The sequence below is a fragment of the Phocoena phocoena genome, chromosome 7 (assembly GCF_963924675.1).
Source record: "Phocoena phocoena chromosome 7, mPhoPho1.1, whole genome shotgun sequence".
In the NCBI taxonomy this organism is placed as follows: Eukaryota; Metazoa; Chordata; class Mammalia; order Artiodactyla; family Phocoenidae; genus Phocoena; species Phocoena phocoena.
In genome coordinates, this window is record NC_089225.1 from 107,950,840 (window position 1) to 107,978,771 (window position 27,932).

A 27,932-nucleotide genomic window follows, 5' to 3' on the forward strand; every position below is an offset into this window, starting at 1 on the left:
CACCGGGGTCGGAGTCGGGAGCCGTGAATCCACAGTCTGCGCCGTCAGCTACTCGGAGCTGTCTTTCTCGGAGCCCGCCGCGGGAGGGGGTCAGCACGCGCTCCCCTGGTCAGGGCGGGCAAGAACAGGGACAGAGCCGAGGCCCGCAGCCCGCGTGGCCACCGAACCTGAGCAGCTCAGCGAAACCGCCCGACTACTGCCTCCTGGCGTACCCGCCCCCTTCCCGGCCAGCTCGCCGACGTTCCGCTGCGCCCCGCGCAACCGGAAGTGGTCGGACCCTAGGCGGAGGGACCTGGCGGAGCGGAAGTCACTCCGTGAGGCAGTGGTGACGGCGGCGGCGAGAGGATGAACAACAAGTTCGACGCGTGAGTGGCGCGTGGCCGCCTCCCGAGGCCCCTTCCCCCAACCGTTCCTCGCGTCCGCCCCCGCCGGGACCGCCGGCGGCGCAAACTGCGGCACCGGCCTCCCTTCCTGGTTAGGGCTGCGGGCCGGCCGGGCCTGGGCGGCCGGCGGGAAGGAGGGTTTGGGGAGGAGGGATGCAGGGGTCTCAGGGACCCCAGGGTCATATGGACCCAGAGCGAAGTGCGGGGTCCGGGCGGGAGGAGGTGGCCGTGCCGCCTGGAAGAAGATTTTCGGACACCCTGCCGGGTGCGGTTGCCAGCTGCGTGGAGGGGCGGAGACCGGAGGTTTAGGTGTTTCCGCAGCCTGGCTGCTCTGCTTCTGCACCCAGCTTTTCTCACACACTCCCTCGGGCCTAGGCAGGTCATCTCTCCAGAGTCTCAGTTTTCTCATTCGCAAGGTGCGGACGGTAACAGAGCCCATGTCGTAGAGTTGCGAAGATGCAGTGAGGTAACGTGGCTGCCGCGGTCAGCGCAGTGACTGTTCAGTTACGGAATTCTCATCTTCCCGAGACTCCTTCCTGCTTCCGTTCTCTTCCCCCTCCTTTTCTCCTCTTCCAACACACTCTCCAAGAGCTGCGCAGTTTCTTGCCCAACGGGTATACTTGTTATTGCCTCCTCCTGCAGTTCTGTATGTACCCTATCTGTTTGATTTCTAGTTCCAGCATCAAACAGTTGGGAGGTGCAGGAAGGAAATGCAAAGTATTTTTGCATATTTCCCTGCAGCGATTGTATCTGGAGGTAGATTATGTTTTGGCTTTCTTCTAGTAGTCCAGTAAATCTGTCTTCTTTTCCGAAGACCTAGATTTCCAGTCTCAGACCCACCAGTTACCAGTTACTTGACATTAGAAAAGTTACCCAGTCTCTGAGCCTCTGTTACCCAAACCGCATTAGTTGTTAGTGCTCTGCTGCCTTAGTGAGTGTGATAAGGATCAAATCACATTCGGCAATGCTTAAAGGTACTTTTTTAAGATATAAAGTACTACATTTAAGATATAAATGTAAAGTGGAATTACTATTAGTTTAGGTTGTGACCCACTGTTGCCCATGGGAAATGGGAGTTTTTCCGGTACCTTGAGTGCTGGTATGCAAATTCCAAGGTCCTGGACTCGCCGCACTCCTGGCAGCTCCTCAGGAATGCTTCCTGGTTGCTGAGAGGGCTCTGCTACTTGAAAAAAGTCTTTGGGAGTTTGCTCCCCACCCCCCACCCTCCCACCCCACCCCTCGCCACCCAGTCGTAAGCCCTGCGACTCCTAGCTTCAGATCTAAGTCCTGCCTCAGTGGAGCTTTCTGCCAACCCTATACCCCTTTCTCCTCCGAACTGAAGAAATCAAAATTTCATTTTAAGGAGGCACTTCATGCGTAATCTGGCCCAGCCCTACCCAGATCGTTTGGAGGTTTGCAGTGAGCTAATTTAAGCGTGGCAGTAATGGCTTCCACGGGCATTTGGCTCTTTTTCACGTATTATTTCTGCTAATTCTAACAACCCTGTAAGGGGGTCATGTTACCTCCTTTTACAGATAAGGAAAATGAGACTCTCTGAGATTAAATAACTTGCCCACAACAACGGGAAGGGCCATATGGTGAGATTCGAAACCAGGTTTGTTGTTTAACATTTGTTCAAGCACATCTTGACAAAAATTAACCTGGGCCATTTTTAATTAGTTCTAATTGTTAACTATTCATTATACTGAACATCTGTCTTCTAGCTATGCAGGAAAAAAACAAAGCTGTCTTTCATTCGAAATTAGCAATTGAAGACAGCACTCCAGCCCTTAGTTTTGTTTTTGTTGTCTTTGTTTTTCATGCAAAAAAGTGTGCAGTTTTTAGACCACGGCTGCATATTTGGTCTCTGCATTCTTCACCACATGGCTTCGAAGGACATGTTCCAGTTTGCCAGAGTCCTAAAAGTCCAGTGCCTGGAGTTGAGTACTGTAGTCTAATCTGACAGGCTCAGATTAAAGAGGAGCTCTAGTCTCCTTTTCTGTGTGGCCTTCTATGGACCTAAACTAATGGCCGCCACCCCACCCCTCCATCAAGTCATTAGCTACCATTGCCATTGATCCTATTCATATGTAAAAGCCTAAGATGCTTTCACTATACTTCAGTCCCTACGGTGTTGAGCTTGGTTTTCAAATCTAGATGCCATATTTGATTTTGTCCCTATTCTCTTTTTCTTAGCCTTGGCCCATTCTTAATTATTGTCCGAACCACTTATTCGACATTCATCCTAGTCTGCCTCGTATTGCTTTGATCTTAGAAATCCATTCATTAAACGTGTTTGCTTTCTGCCACTGCCTGATGCTAGACATGTAAGGATGAATTAGACCAAGTTCCTACCTGCAGTGAATCGTCTAGTTAGAGTATGAGGACATACCTGGGCAGAAGCTTGGTGAGCTAATTAGGTGCCACTCAGCCTGGACAGCTTCAGATGCTAATTGCCTGCCTAAGTGTATTGAGTACTGATTTTTCTCTCTGGATTGTATCTTTGCTTCACATCCAGCTTCAGGCTGTTAAGAGTAGCCTCCAGAAGACAGGGCGCAAATGCCTTGCCTTAAGTGTAGGCTCAGAGAGCAGAGTGGTTGCTTAGCTCCACCCTCAAGAAATGATAGCATAAGATGAAGGTCCATTAGGGTTTCCATTTACTATCTTAGAAGGGAGTCGGGAGGTGGGGTCCAGGGATCACAGTAGCATTGTTTCTTCTCTGACATAATTATTTTTGTTATTTTTCTGTTTCCTAGTGGTTAGCAGCAAAAGCACTAAAAAGAAAGGCATTTATATGCTTCGCTTGGGGCTAGAAAAATGTAAGATGCTGGGGTGACTGTGCCCCTCTTTAACCAGGATTGAAGGGAAAGGACCCCAAAGGATATAGTGGGGAGTTGGGAACTGAGAAAGAAATGATGTGAGTCCCTGTGGTATGCCCTAAAGAAGAGAATTAGGAGCTGTCTTGGGCCTGAGCAATTTTAAAAAAACTCATGAAATGTTCGTAATCAGGAGACAAAAAACCAGCCGTGACGGTACAGCTGGGACAAGTACAAACGTTTATTTGAGGATGTTCAGAGGAGGGAATCCCAACTCAGCCTAGAGAGAGATCAGAAAATATTTTCAAGAGAAAGTGGTCCTGGACTTCCCTGGTGGCTCAGTGGTTAAGAATCTGCCTGCCAGTGCAGGGGACTCAGGTTCGAGCCCTGGTCCTAGAAGGTCCCACATGCCACGGAGCAACTAAGCCCATGCCCCACAACTACTGAGCCTGCGCTCTAGAGCCTGTGAGCCACAACTACTGAGCCCGTGTGCCACAACTACTGAAGCCCGTGCGCCTAGAGCTCGTGCTCCGCAACAAGAGAAGCCACCGCAATGAGAAGCCCACGCACCGCAACGAAGAGTAGCCCCCGCTCGCTGCAACTAGAGAAAGCCTGTGGGTAGCAACGAAGACCAAATGCAGCCAAAATATAAATAAATAAATATTTTTTAAAAAGAGAGAAAGTGTCCTTAGTCTGAATCCTGAAGGACAAGTTAAGTAGGGGAAGAGGAGCTCTCTGAGCAGAGACCAGGTGATGAACACAACAGAGGGCTGAGGTCGAGGACTGCAAGTAGGCTGACCACTGGAGGGAAAGGAGTTGGTTGCACCATGCTGAGGTCAGACTGTGTGTCAGGTATTCCATAGGTATTCTTATTTTTTGTTTTATTTTATTTTTGGCTGTGTTGGGTCTTCATTGCTGAGTGGGGGCTACTCCCTGTTGCGGTGCGCGGGCTCCCCATGGCGGCAGCTTCTCTTGCTGCAGAGCACGGGCTCCAGGTACGCAGGCTCAGTAGTTGTGGCACATGGGCTCAGTAGTTGTGACCTGCGGGCTCTAGAGCGCAGGCTCAGTAGTTGTGGCGCACGGGCCCAGCTGCTCCGCGGCATGTGGGATCTTCCCGGACCAGGGCTCGAACCCATGTCACCTGCATGGGCAGGCGAACTCTTATTAACCACTGTGCCACCAGGGAAGCCCTCCATAGGTATTCTTAAACACACAGTATGCTTGTAAATGTTGTGGGAGTTGCATGCTAGACAGGTTCCTCTTGAAAAGGAAACCAGACCAGCTCAAGTTTAATGAAGGGGAAGGGGCATTGTAAGCACCATTAGGTCTCCCAGGAGTCCAGGGAGGGTGAACCAAGCCAAAGAGATGGCAGCATCACAGACAGAACCATTCTCCTTTCCACTCTCTGCTCATCTGCTCATTCCCTTTGCCCCTACTGACTTTCTGTGCTCTTGCTTGTTGTCTTTATTCCCTCATGGCTTTTCTTGTATGAGACTCATATGACTGCCCTAGTTCCTGAATCCATATGATCTTTCATCTCCTGGATGAAAAGCCGAGGGAGGAATTGGCTCATAATTTTGAGCAAGCCCCTGAGGCATCGCTTATTGGCCAGGCTGGGCCACCCTTTAGTCTGGTGCCCTTCCTTCACAGTCATGTCTTGGCCAGGGTGGGGTTGGGGACGGTCATGGCACCGTGCACGATCTCGGGAGTATATCCTACAGCTAGGGCTGTGAAGTGGGCAGAGCGGGCACCCCAGCCCATGCCTAGCCCATCCATTTTAACATTTGAGCACTTTTTATGTGGTAGGCACTGGGGATTCATGGGCAAAAAGAAAAACAGTGCAAAAAACTTGGCAGCATGTTTCTGCATCTATAAGGTAATACAGGCATACCTCTCATTTTACAGCACTTTGCAAATACCGCTTATTTTCTTTTTCTTTTTTTTTTTTTTTACAAATGGAAGGTTTATTGCAACCCTGTGTAATTAGTGATGGTTGGCATTTTTTCACAATATTTTTAAATTAAGATACATACTTTTTAAAGACATAATGCTATTGCCCTCTTAATAGACTACAGTACAGTGAAAACATAACTTTTATGCACTGAGAAACCAAATAATTTGCATGACTCAGTTTATTGTGATATTTGCTTTATTGCGGAACCAAACCCACAATATCTCTGAGGTATTCCTGTATCTGAGTTACAATTTGACCACTTCTAGTACCTTCCCTGAGAATTGCCAGATTCCATTTGACTGGATACGACCGGAGAAGTGATTTCAGAAAAGATCTGGAAGTTAATGGTCCAGCTCTAGACTAAACGGCATTCTTACTATCTTTGTGAATTCACCTTCCATTTATCTTTTTGTCTGGATCTAGTGAACTTTAGGTTCACTGACAGCCTTAGTATTGTGTTTTGGGGGTGGCAAATTATGCTCAGAGACAGGTTTTCTTTGCCAATAGTTTATTTACCACAGATTCATTGTGGGAATTACAGTAATTTCATAAGCCAGTAGCATGCAGATGTCCCTTATTAAGCTAATAAAGAAATAACATACCATACTCCAAACCAATGATAGGTTAGTCACACTGTTGTTCCACGCAAGGGAAGATGTATAAAGTCCAAATTTAGTTCAGTTGTACCTTTATATGAATTGGTACTGGATGAGATGGCTTTGCCAACCAGCAGCTGATGTCCAGCTGCCAGCTCAAAAATAAAAGTCACTTGTTGCTGGAGCACATCGCTAGGAAACTCCAGCACTGGTGTTGACGGGCAGGCTGATCTCTGTGGGGCCGCTACGTGGTTTGTCACCACTGCTAAAGGAGTCACCTCGACCACAGCAGGAACTAATGTCCCTTCTCTTCCTGAGACTGCTGCAGGGTTTAACATCACTGCCAACCAGGAGCGAGTGGCTTGAGATCCTCAGAGAGCAGGATCAGCAAAGGATAGCTTTGCCCGGACAGAGACGCTTGGATATTCCTCACACAGCTCTCAGTATTTATAGTCTAAGTGTCCCCTCACCGTAGTTCCTTCTTTATTTGTTCCTGTTGATAAGGCCCCAGCAGTGCCGCTCGGCAAGTGAGCTGCTAGCGCTTAACAATGACGGCAGATGAGATGACATCCTAACACACTTCATTCTTTTATCAAAACAACTTTACTTCTAAAAACACCTTTTTTTTGTCTTTGTCATAAGCAGGTGGATTAAAATATCTTCATTTAAGTCATAAATAAGTGGATTTGAAATCATAGCAAACCACTACACAATACTGGGGGTGGTTTCACTGCTTCTGAAAGGGTGGCACCTAAAGTACATTTGACTTAAAAGGCAAGAAGATGTTCCTTTCTTTTCTTTTTCTTTTTCTTTTCATTTAACATCAATTCAGCATCTTCTGGTGCTACATGTTAGGGCAGCATCTTCTTGTCCTAGATGCTGAAGATACAAAGATTAATAAGATACTTCTAAGGGCCCCTCTAGTAGGAAAAACAGATGTGGGAGGAATGGTACCTTAGGCTGAGGGGGTAGTGTTTGCAAATAACACAGATGTGGGAATATAGGTTGCTTGGGGAGGTGGGAGGAGGGAACGAGGATGCCAGTTGACAGGAGTCAGATTCTAGAGGATCTTATATTTCATTGTACTTTATCCTGCATGGTGGACATCAAAGGGCAAGGGACAGTTGAGAGTTTTAAGCATGGAAGTTAAATGATTAGATTTGCATTTAGAAGGAACATGCTGGTGGCAATGTAATTGATATGACAGGGGAAGAAGGCCTAAACTAAAGCAGTAGCAATGGGAAGGGGTAGGAAAGATGGTTAGGAGAAGTGGCGAGAAAGAAAAGTAAGTTTTTTAACTTCATTTGAAATGCCAAAGCAGTTATTTAATCCAGAAATTCTTCTCATTATTGACTATTTTTGGCAAAGAAAACAATCCCTTTCACCGTTTACCTCTCGCTTCTTTGCGCAGCCTTTTAGAAAACTAGAATGTGGAGCTTTCTGGAATTCACAAGTTAGCTGACGGGCAGTTTCATTTTTGTTTAATCCTCCTAATTGCCATTCTGCATTCTTTGCCGTCTCTCATCTCATGTGCACCTCATTGCCTGTATCTTTGAGTGACTTGGGGTTGGTTTCCTGGTAGTTCATTTGACCTGGTGGCTTTGTTAGATAAGTAGGAATCAGCTCAGTCATGGGGTAACGTTGTTTTGCCTTTCCATTTAGATTGAAAGATGACGACAGTGGGGACCACGATCAGAATGAAGAAAACAGCACACAGAAAGATGGTGAGAAGGAAAAAACGGAACGAGACAGGAGTCAGAGCAGCAGCAAGAGGAAGGTGAGTTTTGTGCTGCATAGATGTGGTTGCCTTTGGACTTGAGACTTGGTTATCTTGGGAAATCTGGAAGATGCAGATTAACTTGATGGCATCCTGTTTTGTAATATCTGATTTTGTTCTCAAAAAAGGTTGTTGAATCACTGGAGTTCATTTTGGGACTTAGAACTTTTCCCTTGCCACACGATCTTGAGATGCTGCCTTGCTTTCCAACATTCTCCTAGCCTGAGGTAGGGGAGATAAACCCTGGAGTTTAACAAGGATGTTAATTGCTTCAGAAGCTGCTGCTCAGTGTTCCAAATCCTGCGCATCACTCAGAATTTGTGACTGTTAGTAGTAGTGTGAGCTGATTTATCCCACCACATTGAGTACCTTCCAGATGCAGGCATTTTAGGTGCTAAGAGGACACAAAGGTGAATGAGACTGTGGATGAAGGAGTTTACACTTAACAGTACCAGTGGTACTAGTAGCTGTCATTTATCGAGTACTTACTCTGTGCCAGGCATGGTGCATAGCACTTTACATCTGTTAATTAATTTGACCCTCTCAGCAGCCCCATGAGGCGGTGGTTATTATTTTCCCCACTTTGCAGATAAGCAGCTGAGGCACAGACTGGTTAAGCAACTTGCCCAACGTCATTAGCCAGTAAGCGACAGGGTGTCATAGCGGAGGCCGACTTGGCCTGGGTATATGTGGAGATAAGACACAAACATAAATATCTGTGATAGGAATTAGAAAGTTACGAAAGCATTAAGAACAGAGAAAATGTTAACAGGAACTTCGAGTCAGTTAACCACTAACTTACTGTGTCAGCAGAATCTTGAGCCCACTGCAGGTAATTGAGGAGGTATCCTTTTGAAGTGTGGAGGCGGTAAGGGGTGACACTGTAAAATGTTTTCTCAGTGTCAGAGCATGTGAAAAATGCCCAGATTAACACACGTTCTTTAATTCACAGGCTGTTGTCCCTGGGCCAGCAGAGCACCCCCTGCAGTATAACTACACTTTCTGGTACTCCAGGAGAACCCCTGGCCGTCCCACCAGCTCACAGAGCTACGAACAGAATATCAAACAGATTGGCACCTTTGCCTCTGTGAGTACTGGGTGGTTTAATGTAGCGAGCCTTGGTAGTACATTCGTGCCTGTGTTTACATCGTTGTGTATATATACCCTCCTGGTAGCATACCTAGGATTCTGGTTTCCTTAGTTGACTGACCTGAGTCTCTGAAGTCAGATTGGCTCGTTCTTAGATTTCTCATTACACGTCCATAGGTCACATACGTCAGTATCAACAAGTATGTGAATTGTGGAACTGGTCAGAAGGGGACAATACAGAAATACAGGCTTGTTTAAGTAGATATTTATTGAGTCCTTACTGTGCGCAAAGTGTCATGAGGGATACAAAATTTTATAGTACGTGGTGTCTGTTCTCATGAAGCTTGACAATAAAGTTGAGAATAAAATTAGAGTTTTTGTGTTTAATAATCTCCCATTAGGGTTCCGGATATGTTAGTGATTATGCATAAAGTAGCATCTTTTTTCTGTGTTCAGAAAGAAAAGGAAGTCTATGTTTTGTGGGTACTGTCAGTACAGAGAGCCCACACTCTGTCTTATCTCCCTCACAGGTAGCTAGAGTTGTGCACCCTGAGAAGCTATCTGCAACTAAAACCAGTCTTGTTCAGTGAAGATTATTATATATTTTGTAGGTGCAGTACAGTCGATCTCTGGGCCGAATCAAATGTAGGATTTGTTATTTTCTTGAAATTATTGAGGTATTTGTCCTGTTTAAAATGCAGACACTGGAAAAGAAAACTATAATAGAAAATAAATTTTACAATAAATTAGTGAAGAGGAAGGACACAATAATAGGCACTTTGTGTGATTTCCTTCGATCGTTATGATAGCCCTATGAGGTCAGTGATGTTATCCGTATTTTACAAATAAGAGACATGAGGCTTGGTTAAGTATCTGATCTGAAGTCTCAAGCCTGTGATAATTTACTTAAGTGAAGGAACCAGTATTGAAACTCAAGTTGGGTAGGCTGTAAAAACCACTTTCCAAAGCCTATACTCTTTTACTCTTCCATATACCAAAATGCATGCCAAGAGGCTCCAGTTTTTTAAAATGTTTGTTTACTAGAAGAAGCTATATTTGTCTGTTTATTATTAATCAGATATGCATATATAACTGATAATCAGATCATCTGATTACTATGCTGAGTTGATATAATTTCAGCCAAAAGCAAAGATCTTGTTTTAGTTGGCCTGTGCTCTCTTACCACCAGTAAATTTAGGCTTTTGAATTATTAAAAATAGCTTGTGCACTGGTACATATTTGGTTCAAGAAATGTTGAATGAATTCAAGGCACTAGTAGGGTTCTAAAATGAATAAAAAACCTTGCCCTTAGGGAAATAAGACATGCCCAGGAATTTCCAGTACAGGGAGGCAGTGGGAAGTGCTGTGAGAAAGCCATGGCTAGAGTGCTCTTGGAGTGCAGAGGGAAGGAATTAATTTCAGCTTGGAGAAAGCCTCTTTGGGAGGAGATGGGTTTGAGATTGAATTTAAAGAATTTGAACATGTGATAAGAAGAGGAAGGAATTCTTGGCAGAGAGAACAGTAGAATTAAACTTAAAAATATCCATGTAGTCCTTAACATCCCTGAATCCACAGAAATTTTGATGGCTTGCTAGACATTACAGGTTAAATGGCAGCCATTATGTTGGAAACAACTGGTTAAGCGCTCAGAGGATCAGAGCAGAAACTGAACTGGGGAGTAAGTTTTCGTTCAGGAATTTGTTCAGTTATTTTAGCATAATTATAACTATTTCTAGCATTTTTCTTTCCCTCTTAAAAAAGGTATATATGAATTTACCCAACTTGCTCAAGGAGGGTTTTTGTTTCTTTTCTTTGGGCGTATATGCTGAGTTGAACAGTTTGTCATCAGCATCATCTTGGGTTAATGCTTCTTTATGCTCACCGGTGTCATGTAATTCAAGGCATTGGGAAATGCCTCACAACATTAAATTCCTCACAAAGAAATAATTACATCGTAAAACCAATGATGCCGAAGCAGTATTTCCCATTTGTCCTCAATCCTAGTGTTTGACAACATTTAAAAAGTTCTTGAAGTTAAGGTAACTAAGAAAGCCGTGTCTTGAAATGGAAAGAGCATTGGACGTGGGGATCACAAGTGCCATCTGTTCTACTGCTTGACTTTGTGGGCTAGGGCAAGTTCTGAAACCGTTTCCTCAATTATAAAATGAAGAAGGTAGTTGAGATGATTTCTGAGGTCTTTTCTGCACTTCATATTCTGAGTCTAAATGTTTATTTTTTGGTTTCAGTTGGGAGCTCCAAAAATGAAAATTGCCTTAAGAGAAGGAAAAAAGATAAAAGTTTAATACTGTTTCTCGATCTGCTTACTATTTCATCTCTCCTATGGTTTGGATATAGGATTCTGGCTATAAGATTATATAGGATGGCTTTAAGATTGCTGGAGACCAAACAGTTAATAAAGCAATGCTCAATTGGAGGATTGGGAATGGTTGGTGTACTTTGTCCCCACCACCCCCTCAAGTCCTGATTCACAATGAGCCATGGTTTCTAGTAGGCATACTTCATTTCTTTGCACTGTGTTAGGGTGGGAAAAGATTATTGCTTATTGTATGCATATGACCACTCACTGTCCCAAATCACTGCGTGTGAGCATGGCAGTGGCTGAGATGAAACACTGCATTGAGGTCCTACAGATGGCATTCATTCCTAATTTCTTTGTAAGACATTTCCCGCGTTCCTGCTCTCTAGAGGAATGGAAGGCACAGCCATTTTACACAGTCTGAGGTCTGTTTCTCCTCAGTTGCTGTCCATATCTGGGAGTATGACCTGAGTCTCTGTCTGCTTGGTACCCATTTTCAGCTGTGCATTATGGAGTCTTGCTTCATGTTTAATTTAGAGCCAGCAGTGTCTTGGCAAATACCAACTGTTTCTTCAGACTGTTCCACATTTTCTCTTTCCTCCTAAAGTGTGCACTTCACTGGCCAGTACTTTGTAGCTATTCTCCATGAATTGCAGAGGAATAGGGAAGTAATCTCTCCTATCAGATCACTAGTGAGAGAAACAGAAATGGCATGCTGAATATAAATAAGCATGCATTTTATAGAGAAACATGTCTAATTTTCTAACAGGACTGTGAAGGAGGAGCAGAGAGAAAATTTCTAGCTAAGAAAAGGGACTTAAACCCTAAGTGAGAGGCTAAGTCCTGCTTGGTTTTTGGACCGTCCTGGCCTTAGCAAGGGCACCATGGTATGGAGTAGTGCATGTGGTTGATTCTGTCACTTAATGCTCAGTAACTAAACAAATAAAATGTATTTCATTGTAGCTAATGCTATATTTGACGGTAAACATCTTCGATCAAGAAGTGCAGTTTGGGCTTCCCTGGTGGCGCAGTGGTTGGGAGTCCGCCTGCCGATGCAGGGGACACGGGTTCGTGCCCCGGTCCGGGAGGATCCCACGTGCGCTGGGCCCGTGGGCCTTGGCCGCTGAGCCTGCGCGCCTAGAGCCCGTGCTCCGCAGCGGGAGAGGCCACAGCAGTGAGAGGCCCTCGTACCGCAAAAAAAAAAAAAAAAAAAGTGCAGTTATAAATATAAGTCATGAGCGTGTAATGTACAGCACAATGACTAGTTAACTCACACAGTTAATAATACTGTATTTTTTTTTAAGTGATTTGGTTCTAAAGAAATGCATTCAGGCTGAGGTTATGTGGCATTTAATCTCTCTCAAGACTTAAGTGGTTTTAATTGTGTAAAAACAAGGTCCTCTTACACCGTGTGATGATTATCCTGTGATTTCTGCAGGAGAGTATGTATTGACATTGACCACCTAAGGCTCCTAGCTGAGGCTGGCATTTCTCACCTAAAGAGTTTATTTTTATATCAACAATATTACGTTATTCTTTTATCAAAATATACAGTATGCTTTCCTCTAACATGCCTTCCTTCCCACACAGTCCCCCAAATGAAAACCTAACCTCCAGAAATTAGAGCCTCTAGCAGAGTATCTTCCGTGTTTATGCTCTTCTCTTAAATAAATCTCACATTCATTCAAAGAAGCATAAGAAACATCTTTTCACTCTGCTGTCTTCTCACTGCAGGTGGAGCAGTTCTGGAGGTTTTACAGCCACATGGTACGTCCCGGGGACCTGACAGGCCACAGTGACTTCCATCTCTTCAAAGAAGGAATTAAACCCATGTGGGAGGTGAGGACTGAAAGCCTCAGACTGCTTTTCTGAGCAAGTGTTTTGTTTTGGGAGTTTTTTGTTTGTTTGGTTTGGGTTTTTTTTAATTTTAAAATTTTTTTTTAAAGCCATGTCAAAATTGAAAGTATTTTATAGTTTTCTCAGGACTTCCCTGGCAGTCCAGTGGTTAAGACTGTGCGTTTCCACTGCAGGGGGTGCAGGTTCGATCCCTGGTCGGGCAACAAAGATCCTGCATGCCTTACGGTGCTGCCAAATTTTTAAAAATTTATTTTAATTCTAAAGAAGTATTTTAAAGTCTTCTCTGAAAGCTGCGTCACTATTTGGTCCCTTGGAAATGGGACCTCTAGGAAAAGGCACTGATTCCATTGTTTGTCTGTGTGGATGGTTTTCAAAGATTGTTTTATCACTAAAATGGTATTATAACAACATTAAAGGATTTTTAAAAATTACTCTTCCCGTAGAACTGGTTTTGTGTGTGTGTAATATATTACCATAGGGTACATATGATTAAAGTGAGTAAAAATAAGCTTATGGGCAGCAACTGGAGACCCAGAGCTGAGCTCTATGATCTCTTTGCTGTAACCCATCTTCTCTATTCTGATGCCAGAGTGTTTTTCTAGAAGACAAACGGGATCACCCACACATACCCCAGTTAAAAATCTTATGCAGCTCTCCATCGCACACATGATCTTGCACCTAATTACCTTTCAGGACTTGTCACCCATCATCTCTAAATCCTCCCTTCACTGTAGCTAGACCTTCCTCTTTGCGTCTCTGTCTCACAATCAGAGTTTGCACACTGCCGTGTTCTTCCCAATGCTGGCAGAGCCCTTCACGTGCTTTACCTGGCTAACTCCTGTGTCCCTCAAGACCCGGCTTAAATGGTTTCCTGTTCTTGAGTGTTTCTGTCATGTTCTTTCTGAACTTCCTGTGCGTATCTCTGTTACAGCAGTACTTGTCAAACTGTACTGCTGGAATTAATTTTCTTGTCTATCTTCTTCACTAGACTGGATCTAGGTAGAGACTGTGGCTTCATGTCTGTATTTGGGACATGGTAACTCTTGATAAACTTCTGGCGAATGAAGTAAGGAAATCTGTTTGAAATCTGACATCATTTCATTTTGATGTAGTTCTGAAAAAAGAGGATGATGATGATTATTATCATTTTGGCATATATTATCATTTTGGCTACACCGCAGCTTGCGGGATCTTAGTTACCCCACCAGGGATCAAAACTGGGACCCCGGCAGTGAAAGTGCCAAGCCCTAACCACTGTACCGCCAGGGAATTCCCAAGAGAGGATTATTTTTAAAGGGTCCGTTTGGCCATTTTTTCCTATAGAGTTGAGTAATTGGGAAGCAACAAGACTTCTTAGTGATCAAGGGATCGTTGGCCCTAAAGCAAAAGAGCTGTGAAACCATATTTTTTTTTTTTTTTTTTTTTTTGCGATATGTGGGCCTCTCACTGCCGTGGCCTCTCCTGCTGCGGAGCACAGGCTCCGGACGCGCAGGCTCAGCGGCCACGGCTCACGGGCCCAGCCACCCCGCGGCATGTGGGATCTTCCCGGACCGGGGCACGAACCCGCGTCCCCTGCATCAGCAGGTGGACTCTCAACTACTGCGCCACCAGGGAAGCCCGTGAAACCATATTTTAACTTTAAATGCTTTCTCTCTTTTCACAGGATGATGCAAATAAAAATGGTGGCAAGTGGATTATTCGGCTGCGGAAGGGCTTGGCATCCCGTTGCTGGGAGAATCTCATCCTGGCCATGTTGGGGGAACAGTTCATGGTTGGGGAGGAGATCTGTGGGGCTGTGGTCTCTGTCCGGTTTCAGGTAAGCCACCCCACGGGCAGGTCTGCTCCTCATGTTGCCTTTACTCTTCTCACTGCTTCTGATTTGCTTTGATGATTCCTTCTGTCGTTCCTCCTGTAGGAGGACATTATTTCAATATGGAATAAGACTGCCAGCGACCAAGCCACCACAGCCCGCATCCGGGATACGCTTCGGCGAGTGCTTAACCTACCTCCCAACACCATTATGGAGTACAAAACCCACACCGACAGCATCAAGTATGTGTTGTGGGGGCTTGCGGGGGGCGTGTCCCTAAGTCTAGCAAAAGTAGGTCCTTAGTTGGGCCCAGAGGAATGTGGTCGTACAGAGACTGACTTCAGGAGAAGGGACAGACCAGTCTTCCCCTAGTGCTTCTGGCCACTTGTAGCAGTTCTTTGCTGGCAAGGTTCCCTGTCCACCTACACCATGGGGTGCTTTTTATGAGAGAGAGCCCTTCCGCAGAATCCCAGTTGCACTGCCTGGGCTTGCTTTATTCACACAGGCTGTCTTGTCTTTCATGCACTAACCACTGTCGTAGAATGAAAGACAAAGTGCTCTTCTTTTTCTTGCTGTTTTTAAGATAATTTCACTGAACAGTAAGGCCCTCCTCCCTGTCTGCCCCTCACTCCACTTTTGCATGTCTTTTTAACCTGTTAGCTTCAGTCTGTTTTCTTTGTCCTGGGAAATCGACTTCGTATCAGGAGTGATGACTCCACTTCCTTGTGTGTAGAGCTGAACTCGTAGAGGAAGCAGAGCAGCGTGTTTGTGGGAGTAGAATGTAAGGGGACCATGGATGCAAAGGGGAAATTAGCTTTGCAGTCCACCTAAGACTCAAGGAAGTGGAGCTGGACGTCCACAAATGAGAATCACTGGCTAGGGTTGCTCCTTCAGTGATTGAATGTCATAAATAAATCCAGGTGATTATGAAAATGTTGTGGGGAGTGGCTGTTAGATTTTTCTCACAACTGGAGGGAGAGCGAGCCAACTAGGAGTCAGGACTTGGAGGTTTAGTTCTCTCCTTTGACTCTAATATCAGTGTGTGCCTTTGAAAAGTCTCTCTGCCACTCTGCTTCAGTTTTCCCATCGGTAAAATGGGGGATAATAACGCTTTACCCAACAGGGTTGTTCGAGGCTGATTTAATCTTTGTAATTGAAGGTCCTCAGATGGAGAATGCTCTTACAGGGCCAAGTATTATTGCTCTCATCGTCATCATTAGTAATAATATCATCATCCTGCTTATTAAAAACATTACTAGTAATGAGCCCAGCCATGGTGTTCAGCAGGCAGACCATTTGGGAATCTTTTTCCCCTGAATTTACAGATCGTATTGTGGGTGGAACTGGCTTAAACTAGCTAAGCGCCAGTTTTTAATTGGGAATGCTGCCATAGGAGGTGGTCTGTATCACATGGCTGGGTGTGGCTCATTGTAGCCACCAACAGTTATTAGCTAGCCATGACCCTGATTGCTTGCCTCGGCAGTCCCGGGTCCGCATTGTTTTTCTCTAGGCAGATTTTTCCTATTCTTTGTTCTGGAATACAGGTAGTTTCTCCCCTCCAGCCAGACTCAGTCTAGGCTGGAGAGACCCACACCTACCTTTTCTAGGACTCTTACATTCAAGGTTCCCAAATGCTCCCCACCCCCATCCCCCCAGAAGCAACCTTTTCACCTGGATAGGAAAGGGAAAGAGGTATTTTTCAGCTCTCCCCTCTCCACTGTTCTCCCTCTCTAATACCCTGAAGCAGTTCTTCCTGACTTTTGTAGAAACACGTACAAGTCCTTAGAGTCTAGGAGAGCCTTTAGGCTTATTGCCTTAGTCTGCTGCTTGCTGCTTTATCCAGAGGTCTGCCTAGTACTCCAGCCCTGCAGCTACAGAGACCAGAAAGCCCTCCTTGATACCTAGATGCTACTTTTCCCTCGCGTCTCCCTCTCTTTCTCTCCCAATGTGCCAACATTTTGCACTTTCACTAGAATGCCAGGCAGGCTGGGCCCCCAAAGGCTCCTTTTTCAAAACCTCTGGAAGCCGCGGTTGAATGTGCCATGACCCTCTCCCTCTCTGGATGGCACCATCATTGAAGCTGGCATCATCGGAGTCTCTTGTTCTGTTGGCGTGCTACCTGGAAGACCCTTCTGTCCCGGACAAGAGGAATCGGAAGAGCATTTTATGTTTTAAGAACAGGCTGACACGCAGCAGCTACAACAACAGCTGAGATCACTTAATAAATGGTGCTAAACTAGCTTGTCTCATGCTCTCGCTCTTTATGGTGCATCAAAGAAGTGGCCTTTCAGACTGACTGTCACCATATTAAGGAATGGCACAGACTTCTCCGTGGAGGGCCATCCGGGGAACGCAGCCTCATTTCCATAAGCCCATTGTATAACGTCACATGGTATTTTGTTCCAGTTCTGCTGAGGTCCGACATAATGAGGTGATATCTAGCTCTCAAAATGAGGCCCCATTTTTTTGGTATTTGAATTTTAGTTTCCATCTAGTCATGCCGATGACCAGAACAGAGTGATTTCTGACTTAGAATTCAGCTTGAAAGTCCGTACGGTTGGAAAGGGGGATCCTTGGCCTTTGCTTTGCTGACTTTGTTTGTCTTACTTCAAAGAAATCTCTTGCTTGGAGGTAAAGCCCTGCTTCCGTCTGTGTGCGGCTGTACGTATAGAGCTTCCTTGCTTTGTGTTAATGGGGTTTTCTCACTGTGCTAAAGCAGCCCAAGCCACAAGCTCTTTGCCAGCCTTCTCCCTTCTGCTCTCCCCTTAGAGCCAGATCATCTTCCTCTTTGAGCTCGCCCTGCTTGCACGGTCTCAAGGTTCTAGCCCTTCCCTTCCTCCCAGTCCCCAGGGTTGTTGTGCATCAGGACCTGGTGTGGGGAGATGTCTTTGTCCTGCTTGAGTGTGCTCCTTAGGGCATCTGACCATACATAGCACATACCAGCCCCTCATGTGCTTTGTGGCTTGGCGTGTATGTGCTACAGCTCGGCCTTCAGGCCCCTAACCTGCATGTAGAATTTCAGCAAGCCTTACGTTACTTTAGGCTTTCTGAGGAGCTACCACCAAAACCAGAAATGAAACACTTGCCCGCACTAGGCCAGGTTGCCTGATCGCGCCTGTGAAGGTGGCTGTGGGCGTAACGTGGAGTTTGCCAGAGTGGCTGTGCGCTTCCATTATGGCAGCAGCGCCCTGAGCTATACCATCCTCACTGACCATCGGGCTCCACGTGGCCTGGGATCCCACAGAACACACACTGGGACTAAAGCGCCCTGGGCTCAGCATCCTGGAGGTGTTCGTGTCGTTGCTTTTTTCTATTACGTACCCCAAATTGGTTGAAGGACCTAGAAGATGGAGATTTGTTGATGTATGGAAATGCCTATTCTCTCTGTTTTCAGTGTTTGTCCAAGAATTACCTTCTATGGCCCTTTCCCTCTTGCCTTCCACTATAATGTTACATGTATTGACCTTAATTTCAGCTAATGTAACTGGTCCAGGGGATGAGCTTGATGTCACCTTCCAAAGTAAGAGTTGATGAGAAAGCACCAAACTGACCGTGAGACCCCTGTGATCCTTGCCACATCTGAGCAGAAACTGGAACTGTTCTGCTTTGTTCTGCTCCTTGTGGCTCTCCCACAGGTGTGGCTCTGTTTGAGCCAAGGAACTGGAGCTGCTTGGACTTGAGAATTCCAGGGAAATGAGGAAGAAAGAGCCGCAGTTCTCTCCCAGCTACTCGGGAGATTAGGGCTCCTGGAAATGGTGAGGGGAATGTTTTTAGGGGTGGCTTAGATTTCTCAGTCAAGCGTACCTCCACCTTGCTCTGTTTCAGTCCAGTCTCCAGTGTCCTTTTTCAACTATCTGGTTTTCCCAGGCTTCCCCTGATCACTGCTTGTGGCCTTTTCCTGCTGCACTCCCGAGAGGCTGATGCTGCGCACGGGGCGTGACGAGCTGCTTTGCTGCAGAGGGGATGCTGCCTGCTGCCTCGTACCCTTGCTTATTGCCAACAGTTAGCCCCTTAAGGGTGCGTGGGTCCCACTGTGGAACTGGTTCAATTGAGTGTTAGCTCAGGGGTGTGGCTCTTTCTAATGAGGCCAGTCATAGCTGAGATTTCAGAGATTTGGGTCCTTGCAGGCATCAAGTGATTCACTGTATCTGCCACTTTGAGGACAATCTCATAACACAACCAGACTGGCAGCCCAGAAGCACGGGACCACAGGATAAGACTTGGGGCACAGAGCCATATAGAGCAGCAGTGCCTCTTGTGAGGAAATGCCTCTTTGGAGTAGTCTCTTGAGTCCCTTCGTGCCTCTGGCCTGGAATGGGAGAGGGAAGACAGGGCCAGCTGCACTCAGTGGGCCACAGTGTTGGGAAGACTGACCAGGCCCCTCTGCAGAGAGAGCTGAGGGTAGGTGACTTCTCTTTATTCATTTATTCTAGAGGAGAAATGGGTCGAATCACGGGGACTTCACCACATCTAGATTTCATTGTATTTAAACATTGAACTTCGTAGGCAAGAACCAACCATCCCTTCTCTTGCCATGGCTAAATCATAGCCAGGTGGCACTGGGTCATACCAGCATAATTGCTGGACTTTGCATTTGTGAAATGTTCCCCCACGCTGATGTTCAAGGTAAAGCCCAGACTAGCAGGAAGCCAAGTTCGTCCATGAGTATGAGGGCCAGCTGAGTGCAAGGCTGTGAACTGAGATTTGGGCCAGAGTAGGGGCAAGTACAGAGTTACACAGAAATGAGATCTCTGCTCTCAGAGTTTGCTTTCTGGTAAGTGAGCTGGCAAAAGGTGGTCTTTAAAGGACTCATTGTTATCCTGTCATTTGAATGTGTTTAGAATGCCCTGTAGGCTATATTAATCTCACGGTAATTTAAAAAAGAATATTTTTTTAAGAAACTCAATTTACATGACAGTTTTAACATTTAACTTGTTCTTTCTTTACCTTTAAAAGAAACAAGTTTTAATATTACTAATATGCCTGGGATGCCAGATGGAAAATAGCTAGAACATTCGCACCTAGTTTTAGGCGTTTGATTTGCCTCTTGGTCAAGCATTGGCCTGTGAGAACCAGCGATTGTACCAGTGACTATGACCAGCTATTTTATCTCCACTGAATCCATATGAGGAAACTTCTTTGCCCACATTCTTCATGTTGAAGTTTTTACATATGAAGAAAATACTGCTGAAGAAAATGGGAGGGCAGTTTAATACTAAACTGGATTAGAGGGGACTCTGACATCCATATTTCTGAAGGTTCTTGACACAGAACTTCTGTTTGGACTAGTGTAGGGCTTTCTGGAAACAAAAGGATAAATGAGGTGAAGCTTCAACACAACCATGTAATTTCTTGTTGACACCTAAATTGCTTAAATAGAATTTAAATCTCACCTTTAGAGCAAGAGAGGGTCGTTGCCCAAGCGTCAGAGTTTGCTTTCTCCTTATCTCCATTTGTGAAGAGTGAAATGACCTACTGACATCACTCGTGGACTCTCAAAGTTCATCACGTTACCATCTCTCCAGAAGGAGCTGTGAAGCAGATGTCTTTCTGTGGAAACTGAGTTTGTGAATTGATAAAGACTGGCATGCTTATTGGGTGCTCTTCCGTTTTCCTTCAGTTAACATACCTGTATCAGTATTTTGGCAATACTCTCTCTGAAGAAACCATTAACTGCAGATCAGTCTCTTATTCCGAGAGATAGATACATCATTAACTTATAAATGCTGCTGTTTACAAGATACTAATATTAGTATTAATACTAAATACTAAGGAAACTGGTGTGAATATTGCCTGGAAGAATGAATTTGTTGTGCCAGGTCTCTGTATTTAATCCCTTCCTATTTAAAAAAAGAAAAGCTATCTGTAGGAGACCTACTGATAAAACATATTTTAGTGGTCATAATATTAAACCTGCAGTGAGCTAATAATTTAGCACATTAAACCCTATATGTTGTCACCATGGGTATGTCACCCCTTTAAACAAGAATGGAATAATTGACAGTAAGGAGTTTTAGATTTAAAGGCACCAAATTACCCATTTTATATATAATTCCCAGGGAAGTGACCTGACACTTTGTCCCTAAGTGGCTGAAAAATGGTTAAGGCAAACAGGAAGGACATAAGCTCCTCTCAGAAAACTTGAGGTGCGTTAGGGCTTCCAGATACACAGGGGATCTAGCTTTCTCCTGGTTTTTGGCCAGCAGTCACCAAGGCCCTGGTCTTTGTGGAGCATCATTCCAAGAGACTCTACCCTCAGTCACATTTCTTATCCCTTTCTAACTCCAATTTCTAAATTAAGTTAATAAGCATTAAAGTTGTGTTGAGCATTGGCCCTTGGAAATTTTGAGCTGCTGTGACATAATACAACTTAATTTTAAGATAATAGTTACTTGGGTATTATCAGAAACATGTAACCTGATAAGAATTTGGGTCTGAGTTTAGAAGGGTCAGAAGGTTGGAAATACGAAAGCAGATAAAGTGGTGTAATTTCCTCATTGCGTCTTTGGACATTGTGATGCTGTTGGGTACCTGCCTTTACCGTCAGGGTGAGGCCTGATGAAGAAAGATCGTTTCTGCCACCTGTCCTCACGTCCCCAAGGCAGAAAGCACGGCTGCCCTTCGCCTCAGTGAATTGGAGGTGTCTCCCATGGTGGGTGAGCTTAGCTCTGACCTCACTGGTCTCCCCTGTAGACTTGTTGAAGGAGTGGCTAGAAGAACGTGCAAATCCTCTAGGGAGTAGTGAGGGCCAGACTTAGCCAGGAGACGAGCCAGGAGGAGTGCCAGCTGCCCCTGAAAGGTGCCGGCCACCCCGCTAAGCTGAGAGGAAAGTCTAGGAGGGGAACCTCACTGCTGTGCTTCCAGGTATCGGTGGGCTCCACTTGACCTTGAGGGTACCTGAAATGGGGTGTGGGTTTATCTTGTCTGTTCTCTCTTTGTTAAAAAGCCTTTGATCTGAATGTACTATTGTGTTTTTTGTCTCTGGTTTGCCAGGGCCTGGGAGGAGTTTCATGGCCTGGTGAACAGCAGCGGCCGCTGATCGGACGCTCCCCCTCTGTCTCTCACACTCAGGGTAGGGCCTTGTCTACCTTCTCTGTAACCTTGTGACATACCTCTCAACCGTAGGACCCTCTTCCCAAGGGGATGCCCTCTCCCCACTTGTCCCCAGGCTTGCCTCTGCCAGCATTGAGCCTGCTTCAGCCCCTCCTCATGGACTGATGCCACAGTCTCAGAGGAAACCGCTGAGTCCAAAGCCACTGACTTATCCTGCCTGGGTCACATGTCTCCTGGTGAAGCCCTGGGCAGGTCGATGAGCCTCGCTACGCTTCTGTTTTCTGATTTGGAAAATGAGTTTCCACGGACTGACATGTCTCTGGTGTCTTTGGATGCCAACATTCCATGATTAGAAATGGCCCAGAGATCCATTTTCTTTTGCCCGGACATGGCCATTTTTAAGCCGTCTGACAGTGTCCTGTGACTAATAGGACAGTTCCACAGGCCACAGTATGGGTTAGGTGAGAGGTATGTCTCGTTTGCTGGTGGTATTTGTCAGTTGTGAGGAAACAAGTCATGGAACTTCTGAGTTTCAGCGGTTAAAGTGAACTGGGGGTAGATGTCAGGGCTATGTAGGAGGCACGGTTCCAGGTTGTATTGTGGCTAGACCACCACGTGTTTGCTGGCAGAGAGAGACCCTGGGATATCGAAGTCTGGGTCAACTGAAGCATTCACTTTAAGAATATTTGTATTTCAGTTAAGGGAGTTCCAAGTCCATGTCTGTATCTTTAGCAGAAGGAGTTGAATTGGGTAAATTTATTCTGGATGAGAGGAATGGATAAAAGGATGGTATCTCCACGTGCCCGACCCGAGAGCACATTCCTGGACAGTAACTGTCCCCGCCCCAAACCCATCCCTAAGAAATGGAGAATTTCTAAAATGGAAAAGAACATGTCAGCTGTAGTAGCTGCTTCAGAACTCCCCTCTCCCGGGAAGGAAGGGAGGCTTTTTCAGGAAAAGGAGACCTACATTCCTCAAATGGGCTAAAGAGATGGCATGACACTGTGAGGGACAGAAGCGGGTGGCCAGGGGTCTGAGTAATAAACAGTCCCAGAATTCCTATACACTCATGCCACTCATATCTGTTTTTTCAATAGTTTAATTCCTTTATTATAAATTCAGCTTCTAGATGATAACATTAGATTTTCAAAATTGCAATTTAAAGAGTTTCTCTGGATAGTCAATATAGAATTCTGAGATGGATGAAAACCATGTATCAGCTCTAATGCTGATACATTGATGTGTAGGCTGGAAAGCAGCAGATACTCAAACCAGTTACATTCCCAGAGGCCTCTGGTGCTCTAGTGGGCGTGTTGTAACAGCGCCACCATAGTTACTTCTAAGGTTCCTTTTCTTCTGCTTTTAATGTCCCTGAAATTGCATGCTTACAGTGAATGTGATAAGAAGGGTTTTTGTCGTAGTTTAATTGGCAGCATTTACCTCTTGATGGTGGTGCCTTTAAAATTCAACAGCATCTTAGGTTCCATAAAAAAAAAGCTTTAAAATGAAACTGGAATAGACAGAATGGAAGACGTAAAATCATTCCCTCTCCCCTCAGCTAACACTAAACTCCCCAGGAAAAGATCTTTGAATTGCTTTGAAAAGTCACCATACAGTTGCGTAAGTTGCATAATTGCTGTTTTGTAGTCTCTTTGTTCTTTTTGTTGCCCACACTCCCCCCCCCCCCCCCCCCCCCCCCCCCCCCGCCCAATATCTTTTTTATAGGGCAGATTGAAGGGAGCATTCATGGGTTAGGTGTTCTCCTTGAAGCACAGACTTGGGAGAATGAGAGGAGTATTAGAGTCTAAACAAAAAAACCCAACTCACTTCATTGTCCTAACAGACTTGAGAAAGACTTCATATTTCACCTTTATTGATTTAACCTTGTAAGTGGTAAAAGGGGTGTTCCAAGGAGATGCGCATACCCAGCTTGTGGTGGTTTGAGCTGCCGTTTTAGAGGCCCCAAACTTTAGCCTTCTTGTCCTCCCTCCCTCTGCTCCCTTCCAAGTAGATCACTATCTATGAAGAAATTAAAAACTGCTATTTAAATAATTCTTGAACCACAAATACTTTTCCTCAATTTATCTGATGTTTTGTGACGTTACATGTGGCTGCTAATATTTTAGGAGTATGTCATTTGACCTCTATTACCATTACAAATAAACGTTGCCCTTTTAACCATGGCTTCAGTAGAAGTCCCAGTTAGCTGCTGGTTTGGGGCGGTTATGGGGTGGGATAGATTCTGGGTCCCTGCATGTCTAGGCTGACATGCACAGAAGCAGTGATCTCTCTTGATGGAGAATGAACTTGGTGTGGTCACTCGGTAGAGATGAGAGATTGAAGTTTGCCCTAGTAAACCTAGGGGGTTTGCAATTTTGTTTGCTTTGCAGGGAGGGAGAGAGGAGGAAGCCAGAGCTGGCCTGGGCCGGACAGCTGGATAGCCAGAGAATGATTCCCTGAAGACCGTGATGTAAAGATGTTGTCATTTCCTTCTAAACGATCTGTTATATCATTGAAAACCATTGAACAAACCCAAACCCAAAAATCTTCCCAATAGTCTGCACATTGCTAGGCGCTTGGAGGGTCTAGCTTTCCAGAGCTCAGTCTAGATTGTCTAAATTTTAGTTTGCTTTTAAAAGAAGAGAAGCCCATCTTTTAAAAAGAAAAAAAAAAGAAAGAAAAATTGCTTGTGGCCTCTGCCACTTCCTGTCTACCTTCTCTCTTTCTCCTAATCTCTCTGTGCCCTGCAGCCTGGGGTGAGGGACATAACTGAGGATTAGTTCCCAGCTGGTTTGAGGTGAACACATTCCTCAGGCTAAATTTGGCACCAAGCTCTTCTCAACCCACTTTTTTTTTTTAGAAAGGCTGGACCTGAGCCGCCAGCTGCCACCCGCCTGCTTCAGCCTGTTATTGTCAGGAGCCTGTTGCCCACCCTCATTGCTCTTTGTTTTTCTTTATATCAGACTCTTTTTGGAAAAACTCAGCTGGATTCTCCTGGCTCTGTTACTCTGTCCCTCCCCATTTCCATTTTACAAATAAACCTCAGAATGATTCTGACTTCTTAGAGATTTCTGACTATGAAGAGATCTGTGGCAACAGAATTAGAATCAATATTACGTATCTTAGTGGGAAGGTGCTGTAGAGCCCTTCAGCTTACCTGCCACCGGGAGGGTTTGTTCTGGCCCAGCCCCAGCACAGTGCAGGAGTTCTCCAGAACGTAGGTGGCCTGTGTACGGTGATGATTAATCCTAAAGATTCTCTTCTTTACATCACTAAACAGCAGAAAGGGCTGAGTCCAGATATTTGCCTGCCATCTCTCTTACTCCAGATAAGACAGATAATTCTCCCACAGTCAGAAGATTCTCTGACTCTACCTTCCCGCACCCCTGGCTTTCTAGTCTCCCTGCTGGTTGACTTTTGTGATCCAGTTGACCTGTGGGGACAGAGATGGCATCAAAGGGGAAGAAGGAAGCAGCAAATCCTTCTTCCTAACCACTTCTTTGTTATTAGAGGTGTCCTCCGTTGTGCAGACTCTGTCACAGCACAGCGTCCCTAAGGGGACTCAAATAGCACACCTCAGTTACGCCTGCTTTTCTGTGTCTTATGATCAGATGCACTCTTATTCTTTGCTAGCTTCTTGCGGCCCCTCAGTGGGGTCTGCCCTTTTGAAAGGCCCTTTAAAAAGATGATCACCCCACTAAGTTCTCTTTGTGTTGGGTCTTCAACTCCTTAGATGGAAATCATTGAAATTCTCAACAGCATTGATCATTGAGCTGCGTGGTCATGCATGTCAGTTACAAAAATACCAGTGGGCTTTTGAGATAACATCAGTTTCTTCCCAGCCAGAGTTCCCCCACGCCAGCTCCATCCAGTTTCCCTCTCAGTGTGCTTGCCTGCGGTTATTCTCTGTGTAGTGAGGGCTGTGAGTTACTGTCAGCCTGCCACCATCCTGGAGGAGAATCTGTTAGCCAGCAGCAGGAGAAAACTGCTGTTTGGCTGGGCTGAGCAGATTCCTTCGTCAGTATTAATTCATTCTGGACCAATTGCCAGATACCCAATCAATTGTAGCAATTTTAAGACAGGTCAGTTAAAACCAAAGCTTCTAGAATGTTCCATTAAAATTAAATGGAAGAAATCATTCCAAAATCAGGTTAATGAGAATTTCTGTCTCAAAATTTCAGACAAATTTAAGTCTGAAGCACTGGGCCAGAGCAGTAGATGCAGTGACCTTTAAAGCCCCTTCCAACCCTGAGATTTGGGGATTAAAATGGCGATGCGAACTGCTAAGGTGTTGTTGGATTTCTAGGCTGGAACAGGAGAGGTACTAGTGGGTGGCCAAACCTGTCTGCATCCAGTAGGAGGCAACTAAGAAGACATCACAAGATCTGTTACACACACACACACGCACGCACACGTGCTAAGTTTCTAAAGTAAAGTGTACTCAGGTTTCACCTCTTAGAATATCCTTTCATAAGCAGCTATAAGTTTTGAACCAAGGGATTTTTGGTTGGTTGGTTGATTTTTTTGAATATGTAATACAATCTGTCATCCAATTTTTTTAAAAAAATGCATGTGCGTGAGTGTGTGTTTGTGTGTAAGAGAGAAAGAGGTTTCTGTCCCACTTTTCTCCATCTGCCCAGCTTCCAGTGTCCCCTCCCCTGCCACCACACCGCCCCAGGTAACAGCGTTTTCTTAGGTATGACTTCCTTGAGGCAGATATGAGCCTTACTTCCTCACTCACACGGGAGGCAGCCTGTCAAGTCCACGCTCTGTTCTGCACCTCAGCGTTTTCAGTCTCTCGGCGATCTTTCTGTGTTAGTAGAGTTTCTTCTCCTTTCATTTTTTTTAAGCTGTGCAGCACCCCTTTAATATTTAGTCCCCTATTAATTTTTAGTCCCCTGTTCACACGCGTTTGGGTTGTTTCTGACCTCTTGTAATTGCAACCAGTTGAGTCCAAGTGACTGAAGGGACTCGGGAGGCAGGTTGCTGTGTTGGCATTAGATGAGCAAGGAAGGAAGGTCCTGGGGTGTCAGGAGGGCCCGAGAGCTGCCGAGGCCAGGTTTCCCTGTGTGTGTGTGTGTGTGTGTGTGTGTGTGTGTGTGTGTGTGTGTGTGTGTTGCCTAGAGATGACCTGTGTATTGAATGCTCTCTTTTCTCCCATTTTTTTTCTTTCAGGGACAATTCAAGCTTTCGAAATACAAAAATCACATTGTGAAAGTACACAAGCTGGCAATAATCCTTTTCTGTATGTGTGTGTGTGTCCGAAACGGATGGGAGGTCTCCGGCTGGCCCTTCCATCTGCTCACTGAGGGGACGTCCCTGAGCCTCGTGCTCCCCTTTTGCACTCATTCCTGGAGGACGGATTCCGCTAGACACCCTCCAGCATCGCTGACTTTATAAAGCGGAAAAAATGGAAAACGTGACTTTGTAATAGACAAACTTTTTTTTTAATGGGGTTCTGTTGGGGGAGTTCAGCCTTTCCTTTTTCTGTGTGCTGTCCAGATGCCTCCCGGGCACCCTGTCGTGCTCTCCTCTGCTGTACAAAGGGCGTCGTGACCACGTGTACAAGCCAGAGCTGTCAACTGAGCGTGATCAGTATTATGAATGTCTGTGCATCCAGGAAAAGCTTTTTGTTGGAGAGTCCCGGAATAGCTATAAATGCTGTCTTCTAGATCTGCCATTAAATTATTGGGACGTTTTGTTTATTTCACGCCCCTCTTCCCCCAAGCCCACCACTTTCGGAAAATGTGTTACTGATTTTGTATTGTCTCCTGCCTTATGCCCTCCAGTCTTCCCTCCTGTGGGACTCTTTCCTTTTAGGCACTGCTGCACTTAGAAGTTTAATCCAGTGGGCTACACTGGTTTCACTGAGGCGACTTAGAAGGTATGACTTCATAAATTAAACCAGAGCAGAATCCAGTTTAATGAGGAGCTAGGTTATAATAGAGCTTCCAAGTACAGGATTAGGAGCTGAGGGCAGTTTCTGAAACCGTTTTCCTGCATATGAGCAGGGCCTGTGTGTCCAGCCTGTTTCTGTGGGTTCTTGCATGCCTCTGATTGAAGAAGGGAAGCAAAAGCTGGCCGTTGCCAGGTGTTAACACAATATGGTGAATTCTATGATCTGGAAACTGGGACACCTGAAGAAAAGTTGACCATGATGGATGGCTTTCTTTGCATGGCTATACCTGTCTGCAGTGGTTGGAGAAACCTACTTTCAGTCCTCATCACCTGGTGTACGTGTTAGCAGATGCGTGCTGATCCAGGATGCCCGGACAGAATC

At 45.4% G+C, this 27,932-nt stretch overlaps 1 protein-coding gene across 5 annotated transcripts; it reads left to right on the plus strand.

The window, feature by feature from the left end:
- The first annotated feature begins 292 nt into the window (after positions 1-292).
- EIF4E2 (eukaryotic translation initiation factor 4E family member 2) lies at positions 293-27,325 on the plus strand. Of its 5 annotated transcripts, XM_065881234.1 has the most exons (8): positions 295-365; positions 7,412-7,526; positions 8,479-8,613; positions 12,667-12,771; positions 14,453-14,605; positions 14,705-14,841; positions 21,593-21,671; positions 26,828-27,325. In XM_065881234.1, exons 1-7 carry the CDS (start codon positions 346-348, stop codon positions 21,636-21,638), a joined length of 711 nt encoding a protein of 236 aa, XP_065737306.1. In that variant the 5' UTR covers positions 295-345; the 3' UTR covers positions 21,639-21,671; positions 26,828-27,325. The 5 variants fall into 5 exon arrangements, with proteins under 5 accessions (XP_065737305.1, XP_065737306.1, XP_065737307.1 ...); XM_065881233.1 differs by lacking the exons at positions 21,593-21,671; positions 26,828-27,325 and adding an exon at positions 16,573-16,839 and having other exon boundaries at positions 293-365; XM_065881235.1 differs by lacking the exon at positions 21,593-21,671 and having other exon boundaries at positions 311-365.
- Positions 27,326-27,932: the final 607 nt, after the last annotated feature.

Bases quoted from the DNA above. Each gene is read 5' to 3' on its own strand.
- EIF4E2 (XM_065881233.1), top strand. From the start codon at position 346: ATGAACAACAAGTTCGACGC. The intron at 366-7,411 runs GTGAGTGGCGCG...CTTTCCATTTAG, and splicing joins ATGAACAACAAGTTCGACGC to ATTGAAAGATGACGACAGTG. The intron at 14,842-16,572 runs GTATGTGTTGTG...CACTTTCACTAG, and splicing joins ACCCACACCGACAGCATCAA to AATGCCAGGCAGGCTGGGCC.